At 38.7% G+C, this 18,550-nt stretch overlaps 1 protein-coding gene and 1 long non-coding RNA gene across 18 annotated transcripts in view; one reads left to right on the forward strand and one right to left on the reverse strand.

Moving 5' to 3' along the window:
- LOC125773493 (uncharacterized) overlaps positions 1 to 18,550 on the forward strand; it is a 47,796-nt gene that overhangs the window by 16,127 nt on the left and 13,119 nt on the right. For 4 of the 16 annotated variants that reach the window (XM_049444374.1, XM_049444373.1, XM_049444372.1 and 1 more), the window contains exons 2-3: positions 299 to 676; positions 3,325 to 3,513. In XM_049444374.1, coding sequence (XP_049300331.1) covers positions 359 to 676; positions 3,325 to 3,513 — 507 coding nt within the window. In that variant the 5' untranslated portion in view covers positions 299 to 358. Of the gene's footprint in view, positions 1 to 164; positions 677 to 2,911; positions 3,514 to 18,550 lie in introns of those variants that run through there. The other 12 variants (XM_049444377.1, XM_049444376.1, XM_049444375.1 and 9 more) reach the window with 5 other exon arrangements.
- On the reverse strand, positions 6,394 to 18,236 carry LOC125773497 (uncharacterized). 2 transcript variants are annotated; one of them, XR_007420151.1, is made up of 3 exons: positions 11,188 to 18,236; positions 7,847 to 8,001; positions 6,394 to 6,784 (listed from the first exon to the last, which is right to left on the reverse strand). It is a non-coding gene; the product is annotated as an uncharacterized LOC125773497 (long non-coding RNA). The 2 variants fall into 2 exon arrangements; XR_007420150.1 differs by lacking the exon at positions 6,394 to 6,784 and adding an exon at positions 6,948 to 7,123 and having other exon boundaries at positions 7,655 to 8,001.

The following is an 18,550-nucleotide window of genomic DNA, read 5'->3' on the forward strand; positions in this document are numbered from 1 at the left end:
TTCCAATGGATCTTCAATTGTAACACAGATTTGGATAGATCTACTTATCAGCTACCAAAAGTTATTCTACGTCGATGTGCTAAGTTGTCTGTGGAAAAAGTTATTCGAGGTACAAAGACTTAACATTTTCTCAACTTTTTCAAAAAAATTCCTCATTTTGCCACTTTGGATGCTTATAACTCGGTCGGTTTCCAATGGATCTTCAATTGTAACACAGATTTGGAAAGATATGCTCATCAGCTACCAAAAGTTATTCTACGCCGATGTGCTAAGATGTCTGTGGAAAAAGTTATTCGAGGTACAAAGACTTAACATTTTCTCAACTTTTTCAAAAAAATTCCTCATTTTGCCACTTTGGATGCTTATAACTCGGTCAGTTTCCAATGGATCTTCAATTGTAACACATATTTGGATAGATCTGCTCATTAGCTACCAAAAGTTATTCTACGCCGATGTGCTAAGTTGTCTGTGGAAAAAGTTATTCGAGGTACAAAGACTTAACATTTTCTCAACTTTTCCAAAAAAAATCCTCATTTTGCCACTTTGGATGCTTATAACTCGGTCAGTTTCCAATGGATCTTCAATTGTAGCACATATTTGGATAGATCTGGTCATCAGCTACCAAAAGTTATTCTACGCCGATGTGCTAAGTTGTCTGTGGAAAAAGTTATTCGAGGTACAAAGACTTAACATTTTCTCAACTTTTCCAAAAAAAATTCCTCATTTTGCCACTTTGGATGCTTATAACTCGGTCAGTTTCCAATGGATCTTCAATTGTAGCACATGTTTGGAAAGATCTGCTCATCAGCTACCAAAAGTTATTCTACGCCGATGTGCTAAGTTGTCTGTGGAAAAAGTTATTCGAGGTACAAAGACTTAACATTTTCTCAACTTTTCCAAAAAAAATTCCTCATTTTGCCACTTTGGATGCTTATAACTCGGTCAGTTTCCAATGGATCTTCAATTGTAGCACATATTTGGATAGATCTGGTCATTAGCTACCAAAAGTTATTCTACGCCGATGTGCTAAGTTGTCTGTGGAAAAAGTTATTCGAGGTACAAAGACTTAACATTTTCTCAACTTTTCCAAAAAAAATTCCTCATTTTGCCACTTTGGATGCTTATAACTCGGTCAGTTTCCAATGGATCTTCAATTGTAGCACATATTTGGATAGATCTGGTCATTAGCTACCAAAAGTTATTCTACGCCGATGTGCTAAATTGTCTGTGGAAAAAGTTATTCGAGGTACAAAGACTTAACATTTTCTCAACTTTTCCAAAAAATTCCTCATTTTGCCACTTTGGGTGCTTATAACTCGGTCAGTTTCCAATGGATCTTCAATTGTAACACAGATTTGGATAGATCTACTTATCAGCTACCAAAAGTTATTCTACGTCGATGTGCTAAGTTGTCTGTGGAAAAAGTTATTCGAGGTACAAAGACTTAACATTTTCTCAACTTTTTCAAAAAAATTCCTCATTTTGCCACTTTGGATGCTTATAACTCGGTCGGTTTCCAATGGATCTTCAATTGTAACACAGATTTGGAAAGATATGCTCATCAGCTACCAAAAGTTATTCTACGCCGATGTGCTAAGATGTCTGTGGAAAAAGTTATTCGAGGTACAAAGACTTAAAATTCTCTGAATTTTTCCTAAAAAATTCCTCATTTTGCCACTTTGGATGCTTATAACTCGGTCAGTTTCCGAAGGATCTTCAATTGTAACACAGATTTGGATAGATCTGCTCATTAGCTACCAAAAGTTATTCTACGCCGATGTGCTAAGTTGTCTGTGAAAAAGTTATTCGAGGTACAAAGACTTAACATTTTCTCAACTTTTTCAAAAAAATTCCTCATTTTGCCACTTTGGATGCTTATAACTCGGTCAGTTTCCAATGGATCTTCAATTGTAACACATATTTGGATAGATCTGCTCATTAGCTACCAAAAGTTATTCTACGCCGATGTGCTAAGTTGTCTGTGGAAAAAGTTATTCGAGGTACAAAGACTTAACATTTTCTCAACTTTTCCAAAAAAAATCCTCATTTTGCCACTTTGGATGCTTATAACTCGGTCAGTTTCCAATGGATCTTCAATTGTAGCACATATTTGGATAGATCTGGTCATTAGCTACCAAAAGTTATTCTACGCCGATGTGCTAAGTTGTCTGTGGAAAAAGTTATTCGAGGTACAAAGACTTAACATTTTCTCAACTTTTCCAAAAAAATTCCTCATTTTGCCACTTTGGATGCTTATAACTCGGTCAGTTTCCAATGGATCTTCAATTGTAGCACATATTTGGATAGATCTGGTCATTAGCTACCAAAAGTTATTCTACGCCGATGTGCTAAGTTGTCTGTGGAAAAAGTTATTCGAGGTACAAAGACTTAACATTTTCTCAACTTTTCCAAAAAAAATTCCTCATTTTGCCACTTTGGATGCTTATAACTCGGTCAGTTTCCAATGGATCTTCAATTGTAGCACATATTTGGATAGATCTGGTCATTAGCTACCAAAAGTTATTCTACGCCGATGTGCTAAGTTGTCTGTGGAAAAAGTTATTCGAGGTACAAAGACTTAACATTTTCTCAACTTTTCCAAAAAAATTCCTCATTTTGCCACTTTGGATGCTTATAACTCGGACAGTTTCCAATGGATCTTCAATTGTAGCACATATTTGGATAGATCTGGTCATTAGCTACCAAAAGTTATTCTACGCCGATGTGCTAAGTTGTCTGTGGAAAAAGTTATTTGAGGTACAAAGACTTAACATTTTCTCAATTTTTCTAAAAAAATTCCTCATTTTGCCACTTTGGATGCTTATAACTCGGTCAGTTTCCAATGGATCTTCAATTGTAGCACATATTTGGATAGATCTGGTCATTAGCTACCAAAAGTTATTCTACGCCGATGTGCTAAGTTGTCTGTGGAAAAAGTTATTCGAGGTACAAAGACTTAACATTTTCTCAACTTTTCCAAAAAAATTCCTCATTTTGCCACTTTGGATGCTTATAACTCGGTCAGTTTTCGTTGGATCTTCAATTGTAACACATATTTGGATAGATCTGGTCATTAGCTACCAAAAGTTATTCTACGCCGATGTGCTAAATTGTCTGTGGAAAAAGTTATTCGAGGTACAAAGACTTAACATTTTCTCAACTTTTCCAAAAAAATTCCTCATTTTGCCACTTTGGATGCTTATAACTCGGTCAGTTTCCAATGGATCTTCAATTGTAGCACATATTTGGATAGATCTGGTCATTAGCTACCAAAAGTTATTCTACGCCGATGTGCTAAGTTGTCTGTGGAAAAAGTTATTCAAGGTACAAAGACTTAACATTTTCTCAACTTTTCCAAAAAAATTCCTCATTTTGCCACTTTGGATGCTTATAACTCGGTCAGTTTCCAATGGATCTTCAATTGTAGCACATATTTGGATAGATCTGGTCATTAACTACCAAAAGTTATTCTACGCCGATGTGCTAAGTTGTCTGTGGAAAAAGTTATTTGAGGTACAAAGACTTAACATTTTCTCAACTTTTCCAAAAAAATCCTCATTTTGCCACTTTGGATGCTTATAACTCGGTCAGTTTCCAATGGATCTTCAATTGTAGCACATATTTGGATAGATCTGGTCATTGGCTACCAAAAGTTATTCTACGCCGATGTGCTAAGTTGTCTGTGGAAAAAGTTATTTGAGGTACAAAGACTTAACATTTTCTCAATTTTTCCAAAAAAATTCCTCATTTTGCCACTTTGGATGCTTATAACTCGGTCAGTTTCCAATGGATCTTCAATTGTAGCACATACTTGAATAGATCTGGTCATTAGCTACCAAAAGTTATTCTACGCCGATGTGCTAAGTTGTTTGTGGAAAAAGTTATTCGAGGTACAAAGACTTAACATTTTCTCAATTTTTCTAAAAAAATTCCTCATTTTGCCACTTTGGATGCTTATAACTCGGTCAGTTTCCAATGGATCTTCAATTGTAGCACATATTTGGATAGATCTGGTCATTAGCTACCAAAAGTTATTCTACGCCGATGTGCTAAGTTGTCTGTGGAAAAAGTTATTTGAGGTACAAAGACTTAACATTTTCTCAACTTTTCCAAAAAATTCCTCATTTTGCCACTTTGGATGCTTATAACTCGGTCAGTTTCCAATGGATCTTCAATTGTAGCACATATTTGGATAGATCTGGTCATTAGCTACCAAAAGTTATTCTACGCCGATGTGCTAAGTTGTCTGTGGAAAAAGTTATTCGAGGTACAAAGACTTAACATTTTCTCAACTTTTCCAAAAAAATTCCTCATTTTGCCACTTTGGATGCTTATAACTCGGTCAGTTTTCGTTGGATCTTCAATTGTAACACATATTTGGATAGATCTGGTCATTAGCTACCAAAAGTTATTCTACGCCGATGTGCTAAATTGTCTGTGGAAAAAGTTATTCGAGGTACAAAGACTTAACATTTTCTCAACTTTTTCAAAAAAATTCCTCATTTTGCCACTTTGGATGCTTATAACTCGGTCAGTTTCCAATGGATCTTCAATTGTAGCACATATTTGGATAGATCTGGTCATTAGCTACCAAAAGTTATTCTACGCCGATGTGCTAAGTTGTCTGTGGAAAAAGTTATTCGAGGTACAAAGACTTAACATTTTCTCAACTTTTCCAAAAAAATTCCTCATTTTGCCACTTTGGATGCTTATAACTCGGTCAGTTTCCAATGGATCTTCAATTGTAGCACATATTTGGATAGATCTGGTCATTAGCTACCAAAAGTTATTCTACGCCGATGTGCTAAGTTGTCTGTGGAAAAAGTTATTTGAGGTACAAAGACTTAACATTTTCTCAACTTTTCCAAAAAAATCCTCATTTTGCCACTTTGGATGCTTATAACTCGGTCAGTTTCCAATGGATCTTCAATTGTAGCACATATTTGGATAGATCTGGTCATTGGCTACCAAAAGTTATTCTACGCCGATGTGCTAAATTGTCTGTGGAAAAAGTTATTCGAGGTACAAAGACTTAACATTTTCTCAATTTTTCCAAAAAAATTCCTCATTTTGCCACTTTGGATGCTTATAACTCGGTCAGTTTCCAATGGATCTTCAATTGTAGCACATACTTGAATAGATCTGGTCATTAGCTACCAAAAGTTATTCTACGCCGATGTGCTAAGTTGTTTGTGGAAAAAGTTATTCGAGGTACAAAGACTTAACATTTTCTCAATTTTTCTAAAAAAATTCCTCATTTTGCCACTTTGGATGCTTATAACTCGGTCAGTTTCCAATGGATCTTCAATTGTAGCACATATTTGGATAGATCTGGTCATTAGCTACCAAAAGTTATTCTACGCCGATGTGCTAAGTTGTCTGTGGAAAAAGTTATTTGAGGTACAAAGACTTAACATTTTCTCAACTTTTCCAAAAAATTCCTCATTTTGCCACTTTGGATGCTTATAACTCGGTCAGTTTCCAATGGATCTTCAATTGTAGCACATATTTGGATAGATCTGCTCATCAGCTACCAAAAGTTATTCTACGCCGATGTGCTAAGTTGTCTGTGGAAAAAGTTATTCGAAAAAGTAGCTTCTAATACTTTGAATGGCTTATACGAATTGCCTACCTTCAGGCTGATTTCTCGCGATTCGCATTTCAATTTCTATTTTTGACTATATCTCAGTCATTTACCGACCGATTTTGGATTTTCTTTGTGATTTGGATAGATCTCGACAAATGCAAGCTAAAAGTCTTCCACGACCATGTGCTCCGATGTCGGGCAAAAAAGTTATTCGCGACCTAAACTTTTTCTTTCACCTGCCATAACTCGGCCAATTTTCAACATTTTCTCGATCTTTCTTCAGAATTAGATGCGTCTCGTGACGCGCTACAAAAAGTTGTTCCACGACCATGCGCTCCGATGCCGGGCAAAAAAGTTATTCGCGGTACAAAGTTTGGTGCACCAAGTGTTGTCTTCCATGCAAAATGTTCACATTTGCACCTATTCTTCGATGTAACTCGGTGAATTTTCAACATTTTTCCAAAATTTCTTCTGTTTTAGTTACATCTCGTGAAATTCTACCAAAAAGTATTCTACACCCATGTGCTCAGACGTAGGGCACAAAAGTTATTCGCGAAAAACCTGTTTTATGTACCGATTTGTGTCCACCGAGTAAGGTGCCTATTTCAACCCCGTTCAACCCCGGTGCCACGTTTCAACCTATTTTTGCCCATATCTCAGTCATTTACCGACCGATTTTGGATTTTCTTTGTGATTTGGATAGATCTCGACAAATGCAAGCTAAAAGTCTTCCACGACCATGTGCTCCGATGTCGGGCAAAAAAGTTATTCGCGACCTAAACTTTTTCTTTCACCTGCCATAACTCGGCCAATTTTCAACATTTTCTCGATCTTTCTTCAGAATTAGATGCGTCTCGTGACGCGCTACAAAAAGTTGTTCCACGACCATGCGCTCCGATGCCGGGCAAAAAAGTTATTCGCGGTACAAAGTTTGGTGCACCAAGTGTTGTCTTCCATGCAAAATGTTCACATTTGCACCTATTCTTCGATGTAACTCGGTGAATTTTCAACATTTTTCCAAAATTTCTTCTGTTTTAGTTACATCTCGTGAAATTCTACCAAAAAGTATTCTACACCCATGTGCTCAGACGTAGGGCACAAAAGTTATTCGCGAAAAACCTGTTTTATGTACCGATTTGTGTCCACCGAGTAAGGTGCCTATTTCAACCCCGTTCAACCCCGGTGCCACGTTTCAACCTATTTTTGCCCATATCTCAGTCATTTACCGACCGATTTTGGATTTTCTTTGTGATTTGGATAGATCTCGATAAATGCAAGCTAAAAGTCTTCCACGACCATGTGCTCCGATGTCGGGCAAAAAAGTTATTCGCGACCTAAACTTTTTCTTTCACCTGCCATAACTCGGTCAATTTTCAACATTTTCTCGATCTTTCTTCAGAATTAGATGCGTCTCGTGACGCGCTACAAAAAGTTGTTCCACGACCATGCGCTCCGATGCCGGGCAAAAAAGTTATTCGCGGTACAAAGTTTGGTGCACCAACTGTTGTTTTCCATACAAAATGTTCACATTTGCACCTATTCTTCGATGTAACTCGGTGAATTTTCAACATTTTTCCAAAATTTCTTCTGTTTTAGTTACATCTCGTGAAATTCTACCAAAAAGTATTCTACACCCATGTGCTCAGACGTAGGGCACAAAAGTTATTCGCGAAAAACCTCTATTTCAACCTATTTCAACCCCGTTCAACCCCGGTGCCACGTTTCAACCTATTTTTGCCCATATCTCAGTCATTTACCGACCGATTTTGGATTTTCTTTGTGATTTGGATAGATCTCGACAAATGCAAGCTAAAAGTCTTCCACGACCATGTGCTCCGATGTCGGGCAAAAAAGTTATTCGCGACCTAAGCTTTTTCTTTCACCTGCCATAACTCGGCCAATTTTCAACATTTTCTCGATCTTTCTTCAGAATTAGATGCGTCTCGTGACGCGCTACAAAAAGTTGTTCCACGACCATGCGCTCCGATGCCGGGCAAAAAAGTTATTCGCGGTACAAAGTTTGGTGCACCAAGTGTTGTCTTCCATGCAAAATGTTCACATTTGCACCTATTCTTCGATGTAACTCGGTGAATTTTCAACATTTTTCCAAAATTTTTTCTGTTTTAGTTACATCTCGTGAAATTCTACCAAAAAGTATTCTACACCCATGTGCTCAGACGTAGGGCACAAAAGTTATTCGCGAAAAACCTGTTTTGTGTACCGATTTGTGTCCACCGAGTAAGGTGCGCACGTTTCAACCTATTTTTGCCCATATCTCAGTCATTTACCGACCGATTTTGGATTTTCTTTGTGATTTGGATAGATCTCGACAAATGCAAGCTAAAAGTCTTCCACGACCATGTGCTCCGATGTCGGGCAAAAAAGTTATTCGCGACCTAAACTTTTTCTTTCACCTGCCATAACTCGGCCAATTTTCAACATTTTCTCGATCTTTCTTCAGAATTAGATGCGTCTCGTGACGCGCTACAAAAAGTTGTTCCACGACCATGCGCTCCGATGCCGGGCAAAAAAGTTATTCACGGTACAAAGTTTGGTGCACCAACTGTTGTTTTCCATACAAAATGTTCACATTTGCACCTATTCTTCGATGTAACTCGGTGAATTTTCAACATTTTTCCAAAATTTCTTCTGTTTTAGTTACATCTCGTGAAATTCTACCAAAAAGTATTCTACACCCATGTGCTCAGACGTAGGGCACAAAAGTTATTCGCGAAAAACCTCTATTTCAACCTATTTCAACCCCGTTCAACCCCGGTGCCACGTTTCAACCTATTTTTGCCCATATCTCAGTCATTTACCGACCGATTTTGGATTTTCTTTGTGATTTGGATAGATCTCGACAAATGCAAGCTAAAAGTCTTCCACGACCATGTGCTCCGATGTCGGGCAAAAAAGTTATTCGCGACCTAAGCTTTTTCTTTCACCTGCCATAACTCGGCCAATTTTCAACATTTTCTCGATCTTTCTTCAAAATTAGATGCGTCTTGTGACGCGCTACAAAAAGTTGTTCCACGACCATGCGCTCCGATGCCGGGCAAAAAAGTTATTCGCGGTACAAAGTTTGGTGCACCAACTGTTGTTTTCCATACAAAATGTTCACATTTGCACCTATTCTTCGATGTAACTCGGTGAATTTTCAACATTTTTCCAAAATTTCTTCTGTTTTAGTTACATCTCGTGAAATTCTACCAAAAAGTATTCTACACCCATGTGCTCAGACGTAGGGCACAAAAGTTATTCGCGAAAAACCTCTATTTCAACCTATTTCAACCCCGTTCAACCCCGGTGCCACGTTTCAACCTATTTTTGCCCATATCTCAGTCATTTACCGACCGATTTTGGATTTTCTTTGTGATTTGGATAGATCTCGACAAATGCAAGCTAAAAGTCTTCCACGACCATGTGCTCCGATGTCGGGCAAAAAAGTTATTCGCGACCTAAGCTTTTTCTTTCACCTGCCATAACTCGGTCAATTTTCAACATTTTCTCGATCTTTCTTCAGAATTAGATGCGTCTCGTGACGCGCTACAAAAAGTTGTTCCACGACCATGCGCTCCAATGCCGGGCAAAAAAGTTATTCGCGGTACAAAGTTTGGTGCACCAAGTGTTGTCTTCCATGCAAAATGTTCACATTTGCACCTATTCTTCGATGTAACTCGGTGAATTTTCAACATTTTTCCAAAATTTCTTCTGTTTTAGTTACATCTCGTGAAATTCTACCAAAAAGTATTCTACACCCATGTGCTCAGACGTAGGGCACAAAAGTTATTCGCGAAAAACCTGTTTTGTGTACCGATTTGTGTCCACCGAGTAAGGTGCGCACGTTTCAACCTATTTTTGCCCATATCTCAGTCATTTACCGACCGATTTTGGATTTTCTTTGTGATTTGGATAGATCTCGACAAATGCAAGCTAAAAGTCTTCCACGACCATGTGCTCCGATGTCGGGCAAAAAAGTTATTCGCGACCTAAGCTTTTTCTTTCACCTGCCATAACTCGGCCAATTTTCAACATTTTCTCGATCTTTCTTCAAAATTAGATGCGTCTCGTGACGCGCTACAAAAAGTTGTTCCACGACCATGCGCTCCGATGCCGGGCAAAAAAGTTATTCGCGGTACAAAGTTTGGTGCACCAACTGTTGTTTTCCATACAAAATGTTCACATTTGCACCTATTCTTCGATGTAACTCGGTGAATTTTCAACATTTTTCCAAAATTTCTTCTGTTTTAGTTACATCTCGTGAAATTCTACCAAAAAGTATTCTACACCCATGTGCTCAGACGTAGGGCACAAAAGTTATTCGCGAAAAACCTCTATTTCAACCTATTTCAACCCCGTTCAACCCCGGTGCCACGTTTCAACCTATTTTTGCCCATATCTCAGTCATTTACCGACCGATTTTGGATTTTCTTTGTGATTTGGATAGATCTCGACAAATGCAAGCTAAAAGTCTTCCACGACCATGTGCTCCGATGTCGGGCAAAAAAGTTATTCGCGACCTAAGCTTTTTCTTTCACCTGCCATAACTCGGTCAATTTTCAACATTTTCTCGATCTTTCTTCAGAATTAGATGCGTCTCGTGACGCGCTACAAAAAGTTGTTCCACGACCATGCGCTCCGATGCCGGGCAAAAAAGTTATTCGCGGTACAAAGTTTGGTGCACCAAGTGTTGTCTTCCATACAAAATGTTCACATTTGCACCTATTCTTCGATGTAACTCGGTGAATTTTCAACATTTTTCCAAAATTTCTTCTGTTTTAGTTACATCTCGTGAAATTCTACCAAAAAGTATTCTACACCCATGTGCTCAGACGTAGGGCACAAAAGTTATTCGCGAAAAACCTCTATTTCAACCTATTTCAACCCCGTTCAACCCCGGTGCCACGTTTCAACCTATTTTTGCCCATATCTCAGTCATTTACCGACCGATTTTGGATTTTCTTTGTGATTTGGATAGATCTCGACAAATGCAAGCTAAAAGTCTTCCACGACCATGTGCTCCGATGTCGGGCAAAAAAGTTATTCGCGACCTAAACTTTTTCTTTCACCTGCCATAACTCGGTCAATTTTCAACATTTTCTCGATCTTTCTTCAGAATTAGATGCGTCTTGTGACGCGCTACAAAAAGTTGTTCCACGACCATGCGCTCCGATGCCGGGCAAAAAAGTTATTCGCGGTACAAAGTTTGGTGCACCAACTGTTGTTTTCCATACAAAATGTTCACATTTGCACCTATTCTTCGATGTAACTCGGTGAATTTTCAACATTTTTCCAAAATTTCTTCTGTTTTAGTTACATCTCGTGAAATTCTACCAAAAAGTATTCTACACCCATGTGCTCAGACGTAGGGCACAAAAGTTATTCGCGAAAAACCTGTTTTGTGTACCGATTTGTGTCCACCGAGTAAGGTGCGCACGTTTCAACCTATTTTTGCCCATATCTCAGTCATTTACCGACCGATTTTGGATTTTCTTTGTGATTTGGATAGATCTCGACAAATGCAAGCTAAAAGTCTTCCACGACCATGTGCTCCGATGTCGGGCAAAAAAGTTATTCGCGACCTAAGCTTTTTCTTTCACCTGCCATAACTCGGTCAATTTTCAACATTTTCTCGATCTTTCTTCAGAATTAGATGCGTCTCGTGACGCGCTACAAAAAGTTGTTCCACGACAATGCGCTCCGATGCCGGGCAAAAAAGTTATTCGCGGTACAAAGTTTGGTGCACCAAGTGTTGTTTTCCATACAAAATGTTCACATTTGCACCTATTCTTCGATGTAACTCGGTGAATTTTCAACATTTTTCCAAAATTTCTTCTGTTTTAGTTACATCTCGTGAAATTCTACCAAAAAGTATTCTACACCCATGTGCTCAGACGTAGGGCACAAAAGTTATTCGCGAAAAACCTGTTTTATGTACCGATTTGTGTCCACCGAGTAAGGTGCCTATTTCAACCCCGTTCAACCCCGGTGCCACGTTTCAACCTATTTTTGCCCATATCTCAGTCATTTACCGACCGATTTTGGATTTTCTTTGTGATTTGGATAGATCTCGACAAATGCAAGCTAAAAGTCTTCCACGACCATGTGCTCCAATGTCGGGCAAAAAAGTTATTCGCGACCTAAACTTTTTCTTTCACCTGCCATAACTCGGTCAATTTTCAACATTTTCTCGATCTTTCTTCAGAATTAGATGCGTCTCGTGACGCGCTACAAAAAGTTGTTCCACGACCATGCGCTCCGATACCGGGCAAAAAAGTTATTCGCGGTACAAAGTTTGGTGCACCAACTGTTGTTTTCCATACAAAATGTTCACATTTGCACCTATTCTTCGATGTAACTCGGTGAATTTTCAACATTTTTCCAAAATTTCTTCTGTTTTAGTTACATCTCGTGAAATTCTACCAAAAAGTATTCTACACCCATGTGCTCAGACGTAGGGCACAAAAGTTATTCGCGAAAAACCTCTATTTCAACCTATTTCAACCCCGTTCAACCCCGGTGCCACGTTTCAACCTATTTTTGCCCATATCTCAGTCATTTACCGACCGATTTTGGATTTTCTTTGTGATTTGGATAGATCTCGACAAATGCAAGCTAAAAGTCTTCCACGACCATGTGCTTCGATGTCGGGCAAAAAAGTTATTCGCGACCTAAGCTTTTTCTTTCACCTGCCATAACTCGGTCAATTTTCAACATTTTCTCGATCTTTCTTCAGAATTAGATGCGTCTCGTGACGCGCTACAAAAAGTTGTTCCACGACCATGCGCTCCGATGCCGGGCAAAAAAGTTATTCGCGGTACAAAGTTTGGTGCACCAAGTGTTGTTTTCCATACAAAATGTTCACATTTGCACCTATTCTTCGATGTAACTCGGTGAATTTTCAACATTTTTCCAAAATTTCTTCTGTTTTAGTTACATCTCGTGAAATTCTACCAAAAAGTATTCTACACCCATGTGCTCAGACGTAGGGCACAAAAGTTATTCGCGAAAAACCTGTTTTGTGTACCGATTTGTGTCCACCGAGTAAGGTGCGCACGTTTCAACCTATTTTTGCCCATATCTCAGTCATTTACCGACCGATTTTGGATTTTCTTTGTGATTTGGATAGATCTCGACAAATGCAAGCTAAAAGTCTTCCACGACCATGTGCTCCGATGTCGGGCAAAAAAGTTATTCGCGACCTAAGCTTTTTCTTTCACCTGCCATAACTCGGCCAATTTTCAACATTTTCTCGATCTTTCTTCAGAATTAGATGCGTCTCGTGACGCGCTACAAAAAGTTGTTCCACGACCATGCGCTCCGATGCCGGGCAAAAAAGTTATTCACGGTACAAAGTTTGGTGCACCAAGTGTTGTCTTCCATACAAAATGTTCACATTTGCACCTATTCTTCGATGTAACTCGGTGAATTTTCAACATTTTTCCAAAATTTCTTCTGTTTTAGTTACATCTCGTGAAATTCTACCAAAAAGTATTCTACACCCATGTGCTCAGACGTAGGGCACAAAAGTTATTCGCGAAAAACCTCTATTTCAACCTATTTCAACCCCGTTCAACCCCGGTGCCACGTTTCAACCTATTTTTGCCCATATCTCAGTCATTTACCGACCGATTTTGGATTTTCTTTGTGATTTGGATAGATCTCGACAAATGCAAGCTAAAAGTCTTCCACGACCATGTGCTCCGATGTCGGGCAAAAAAGTTATTCGCGACCTAAGCTTTTTCTTTCACCTGCCATAACTCGGCCAATTTTCAACATTTTCTCGATCTTTCTTCAGAATTAGATGCGTCTTGTGACGCGCTACAAAAAGTTGTTCCACGACCATGCGCTCCGATGCCGGGCAAAAAAGTTATTCGCGGTACAAAGTTTGGTGCACCAAGTGTTGTTTTCCATACAAAATGTTCACATTTGCACCTATTCTTCGATGTAACTCGGTGAATTTTCAACATTTTTCCAAAATTTCTTCTGTTTTAGTTACATCTCGTGAAATTCTACCAAAAAGTATTCTACACCCATGTGCTCAGACGTAGGGCACAAAAGTTATTCGCGAAAAACCTCTATTTCAACCTATTTCAACCCCGTTCAACCCCGGTGCCACGTTTCAACCTATTTTTGCCCATATCTCAGTCATTTACCGACCGATTTTGGATTTTCTTTGTGATTTGGATAGATCTCGACAAATGCAAGCTAAAAGTCTTCCACGACCATGTGCTCCGATGTCGGGCAAAAAAGTTATTCGCGACCTAAGCTTTTTCTTTCACCTGCCATAACTCGGCCAATTTTCAACATTTTCTCGATCTTTCTTCAGAATTAGATGCGTCTCGTGACGCGCTACAAAAAGTTGTTCCACGACCATGCGCTCCGATGCCGGGCAAAAAAGTTATTCGCGGTACAAAGTTTGGTGCACCAAGTGTTGTCTTCCATGCAAAATGTTCACATTTGCACCTATTCTTCGATGTAACTCGGTGAATTTTCAACATTTTTCCAAAATTTCTTCTGTTTTAGTTACATCTCGTGAAATTCTACCAAAAAGTATTCTACACCCATGTGCTCAGACGTAGGGCACAAAAGTTATTCGCGAAAAACCTGTTTTGTGTACCGATTTGTGTCCACCGAGTAAGGTGCGCACGTTTCAACCTATTTTTGCCCATATCTCAGTCATTTACCGACCGATTTTGGATTTTCTTTGTGATTTGGATAGATCTCGACAAATGCAAGCTAAAAGTCTTCCACGACCATGTGCTCCGATGTCGGGCAAAAAAGTTATTCGCGACCTAAACTTTTTCTTTCACCTGCCATAACTCGGCCAATTTTCAACATTTTCTCGATCTTTCTTCAGAATTAGATGCGTCTTGTGACGCGCTACAAAAAGTTGTTCCACGACCATGCGCTCGGATGCCGGGCAAAAAAGTTATTCGCGGTACAAAGTTTGGTGCACCAACTGTTGTTTTCCATACAAAATGTTCACATTTGCACCTATTCTTCGATGTAACTCGGTGAATTTTCAACATTTTTCCAAAATTTCTTCTGTTTTAGTTACATCTCGTGAAATTCTACCAAAAAGTATTCTACACCCATGTGCTCAGACGTAGGGCACAAAAGTTATTCGCGAAAAACCTCTATTTCAACCTATTTCAACCCCGTTCAACCCCGGTGCCACGTTTCAACCTATTTTTGCCCATATCTCAGTCATTTACCGACCGATTTTGGATTTTCTTTGTGATTTGGATAGATCTCGACAAATGCAAGCTAAAAGTCTTCCACGACCATGTGCTCCGATGTCGGGCAAAAAAGTTATTCGCGACCTAAACTTTTTCTTTCACCTGCCATAACTCGGTCAATTTTCAACATTTTCTCGATCTTTCTTCAGAATTAGATGCGTCTTGTGACGCGCTACAAAAAGTTGTTCCACGACCATGCGCTCCGATGCCGGGCAAAAAAGTTATTCGCGGTACAAAGTTTGGTGCACCAACTGTTGTTTTCCATACAAAATGTTCACATTTGCACCTATTCTTCGATGTAACTCGGTGAATTTTCAACATTTTTCCAAAATTTCTTCTGTTTTAGTTACATCTCGTGAAATTCTACCAAAAAGTATTCTACACCCATGTGCTCAGACGTAGGGCACAAAAGTTATTCGCGAAAAACCTGTTTTGTGTACCGATTTGTGTCCACCGAGTAAGGTGCGCACGTTTCAACCTATTTTTGCCCATATCTCAGTCATTTACCGACCGATTTTGGATTTTCTTTGTGATTTGGATTGATCTCGACAAATGCAAGCTAAAAGTCTTCCACGATCATGTGCTCCGATGTCGGGCAAAAAAGTTATTCGCGACCTAAGCTTTTTCTTTCACCTGCCATAACTCGGCCAATTTTCAACATTTTCTCGATCTTTCTTCAGAATTAGATGCGTCTCGTGACGCGCTACAAAAAGTTGTTCCACGACAATGCGCTCCGATGCCGGGCAAAAAAGTTATTCGCGGTACAAAGTTTGGTGCACCAAGTGTTGTCTTCCATACAAAATGTTCAATGTACGGGTACCCGACTCTAGTAAAAAAGTGAAATTTTTTACTAGTTACCAACTTTTGCAAATTATCATCGGATATCACTTTTCATGGTCTATAGTAAGTTCTTATCACGTTTTAGTAGTTTTTGAAAAAAAAATTTTTTTTTGAACTTTTCAAAATTTTGCAAAACCAAAACTTTTTAGGCGGTTTTTTGTATGGAGCGTTACTAGTCTCGGGGTCACTTTTTGACCAAAAAACCACTATATATCATTCGAAAGGTAATTTCAAGGGCTACAAAAAATTGTTCTACGGCACCCCCCTCCGACGTCTAGTATTCGAGTTATTGGCCAAAAACCATCACTTGAGCGATTTTTCGTTCAGGGTACCCGACTCTAGTAAAAAAGTGAAATTTTTCTCGATTGACCAAGTGTTGCAAATGACCATCGGATTTCACTTTTTATGGTCTATAGTGAGTTCTGATCACGATTTGGTACTTTTTGAAAAAAATTTTTTGACGCGCTTTTCAAAATTTTGCAAAACCAAAACTTTTTAGGCGGTTTTGTGTATGGAGGGTTACTAGTCTCGGGGTCACTGTTTGACCAAAAAACCACTATATATCATTCGAAAGGTAATTTCAAGGGCTACAAAAAATTGTTCTACGGCACCCCCCTCCGACGTCTAGTATTCGAGTTATTGGCCAAAAACCGCAACTATAGCGGTTTTTCGTACAGGGTACCCGACTCTAGTAAAAAAGTGAAATTTTTCTCGATTGACCAAGTGTTGCAAATGATCATCGGATTTCACTTTTTATGGTCTATAGTGAGTTCTGATCACGATTTGGTACTTTTTGAAAAAAATTTTTTGACGCACTTTTCAAAATTTTGCAAAACCAAAACTTTTTAGGCGGTTTTGTGTATGGAGGGTTACTAGTCTCGGGGTCACTTTTTGACCAAAAAACCACTATATATCATTCGAAAGGTAATTTCAAGGGCTACAAAAAATTGTTCTACGGCACCCCCCTCCGACGTCTAGTATTCGAGTTATTGGCCAAAAACCATCACTTGAGCGATTTTTCGTTCAGGGTACCCGACTCTAGTAAAAAAGTGAAATTTTTCTCGATTGACCAAGTGTTGCAAATGATCATCGGATTTCACTTTTTATGGTCTATAGTGAGTTCTGATCACGATTTGGTACTTTTTGAAAAAATTTTTTTGACGCACTTTTCAAAATTTTGCAAAACCAAAACTTTTTAGGCGGTTTTGTGTATGGAGGGTTACTAGTCTCGGGGTCACTTTTTGACCAAAAAACCACTATATATCATTCGAAAGGTAATTTCAAGGGCTACAAAAAATTGTTCTACGGCACCCCCCTCCGACGTCTAGTATTCGAGTTATTGGCCAAAAACCATCACTTGAGCGATTTTTCGTTCAGGGTACCCGACTCTAGTAAAAAAGTGAAATTTTTCTCGATTGACCAAGTGTTGCAAATGATCATCGGATTTCACTTTTTATGGTCTATAGTGAGTTCTGATCACGATTTGGTACTTTTTGAAAAAATTTTTTTGACGCACTTTTCAAAATTTTGCAAAACCAAAACTTTTTAGGCGGTTTTGTGTATGGAGGGTTACTAGTCTCGGGGTCACTTTTTGACCAAAAAACCACTATATATCATTCGAAAGGTAATTTCAAGGGCTACAAAAAATTGTTCTACGGCACCCCCCTCCGACGTCTAGTATTCGAGTTATTGAGGAAAAACAGTTTATAGTTAATTTTTCACTCGATTTTTCACCATGTATCGCACATTACTCCGGTTCTATACATTGGATCGTCTATCTTTAAGATTTTATGGGTAGTTCCAACTGTTTGCTACATTTCATCCTTACATCACAAAGCGATTCAATGTCTGTGCTAGAAGTTATTAGAGGGATAAAAAAAATTACCCTTGGCTTTGCCCCGTAAAATTTTACCCATTTTGCCACTTTGGATGCTTATAACTCGGTCAGTTTCCAATGGATCTTCAATTGTAGCACATATTTAGATAGATCTGGTCATTAGCTACCAAAAGTTATTCTACGCCGATGTGCTAAGTTGTCTGTGGAAAAAGTTATTCGAGGTACAAAGACTTAACATTTTCTCAACTTTTCCAAAAAAATTCCTCATTTTGCCACTTTGGATGCTTATAACTCGGTCAGTTTCCAATGGATCTTCAATTGTAGCACATATTTGGATAGATCTGGTCATTAGCTACCAAAAGTTATTCTACGCCGATGTGCTAAGTTGTCTGTGGAAAAAGTTATTCGAGGTACAAAGACTTAACATTTTCTCAACTTTTCCAAAAAAAATCCTCATTTTGCCACTTTGGATGCTTATAACTCGGTCAGTTTCCAATGGATCTTCAATTGTAGCACATATTTAGATAGATCTGGTCATTAGCTACCAAAAGTTATTCTACGCCGATGTGCTAAGTTGTCTGTGGAAAAAGTTATTCGAGGTACAAAGACTTAACATTTTCTCAACTTTTCCAAAAAAATTCCTCATTTTGCCACTTTGGATGCTTATAACTCGGTCAGTTTCCAATGGATCTTCAATTGTAGCACATATTTGGATAGATCTGGTCATTAGCTACCAAAAGTTATTCTACGCCGATGTGCTAAGTTGTCTGTGGAAAAAGTTATTCGAGGTACAAAGACTTAACATTTTCTCAACTTTTCCAAAAAAATTCCTCATTTTGCCACTTTGGATGCTTATAACTCGGTCAGTTTCCAATGGATCTTCAATTGTAGCACATATTTAGATAGATCTGGTCATTAGCTACCAAAAGTTATTCTACGCCGATGTGCTAAGTTGTTTGTGGAAAAAGTTATTCGAGGTACAAAGACTTAACATTTTCTCAACTTTTCCAAAAAAATCCTCATTTTGCCACTTTGGATGCTTAT

This window comes from Anopheles funestus (assembly GCF_943734845.2).
Source record: "Anopheles funestus chromosome X unlocalized genomic scaffold, idAnoFuneDA-416_04 X_unloc_36, whole genome shotgun sequence".
Lineage (NCBI taxonomy): Eukaryota > Metazoa > Arthropoda > Insecta > Diptera > Culicidae > Anopheles > Anopheles funestus.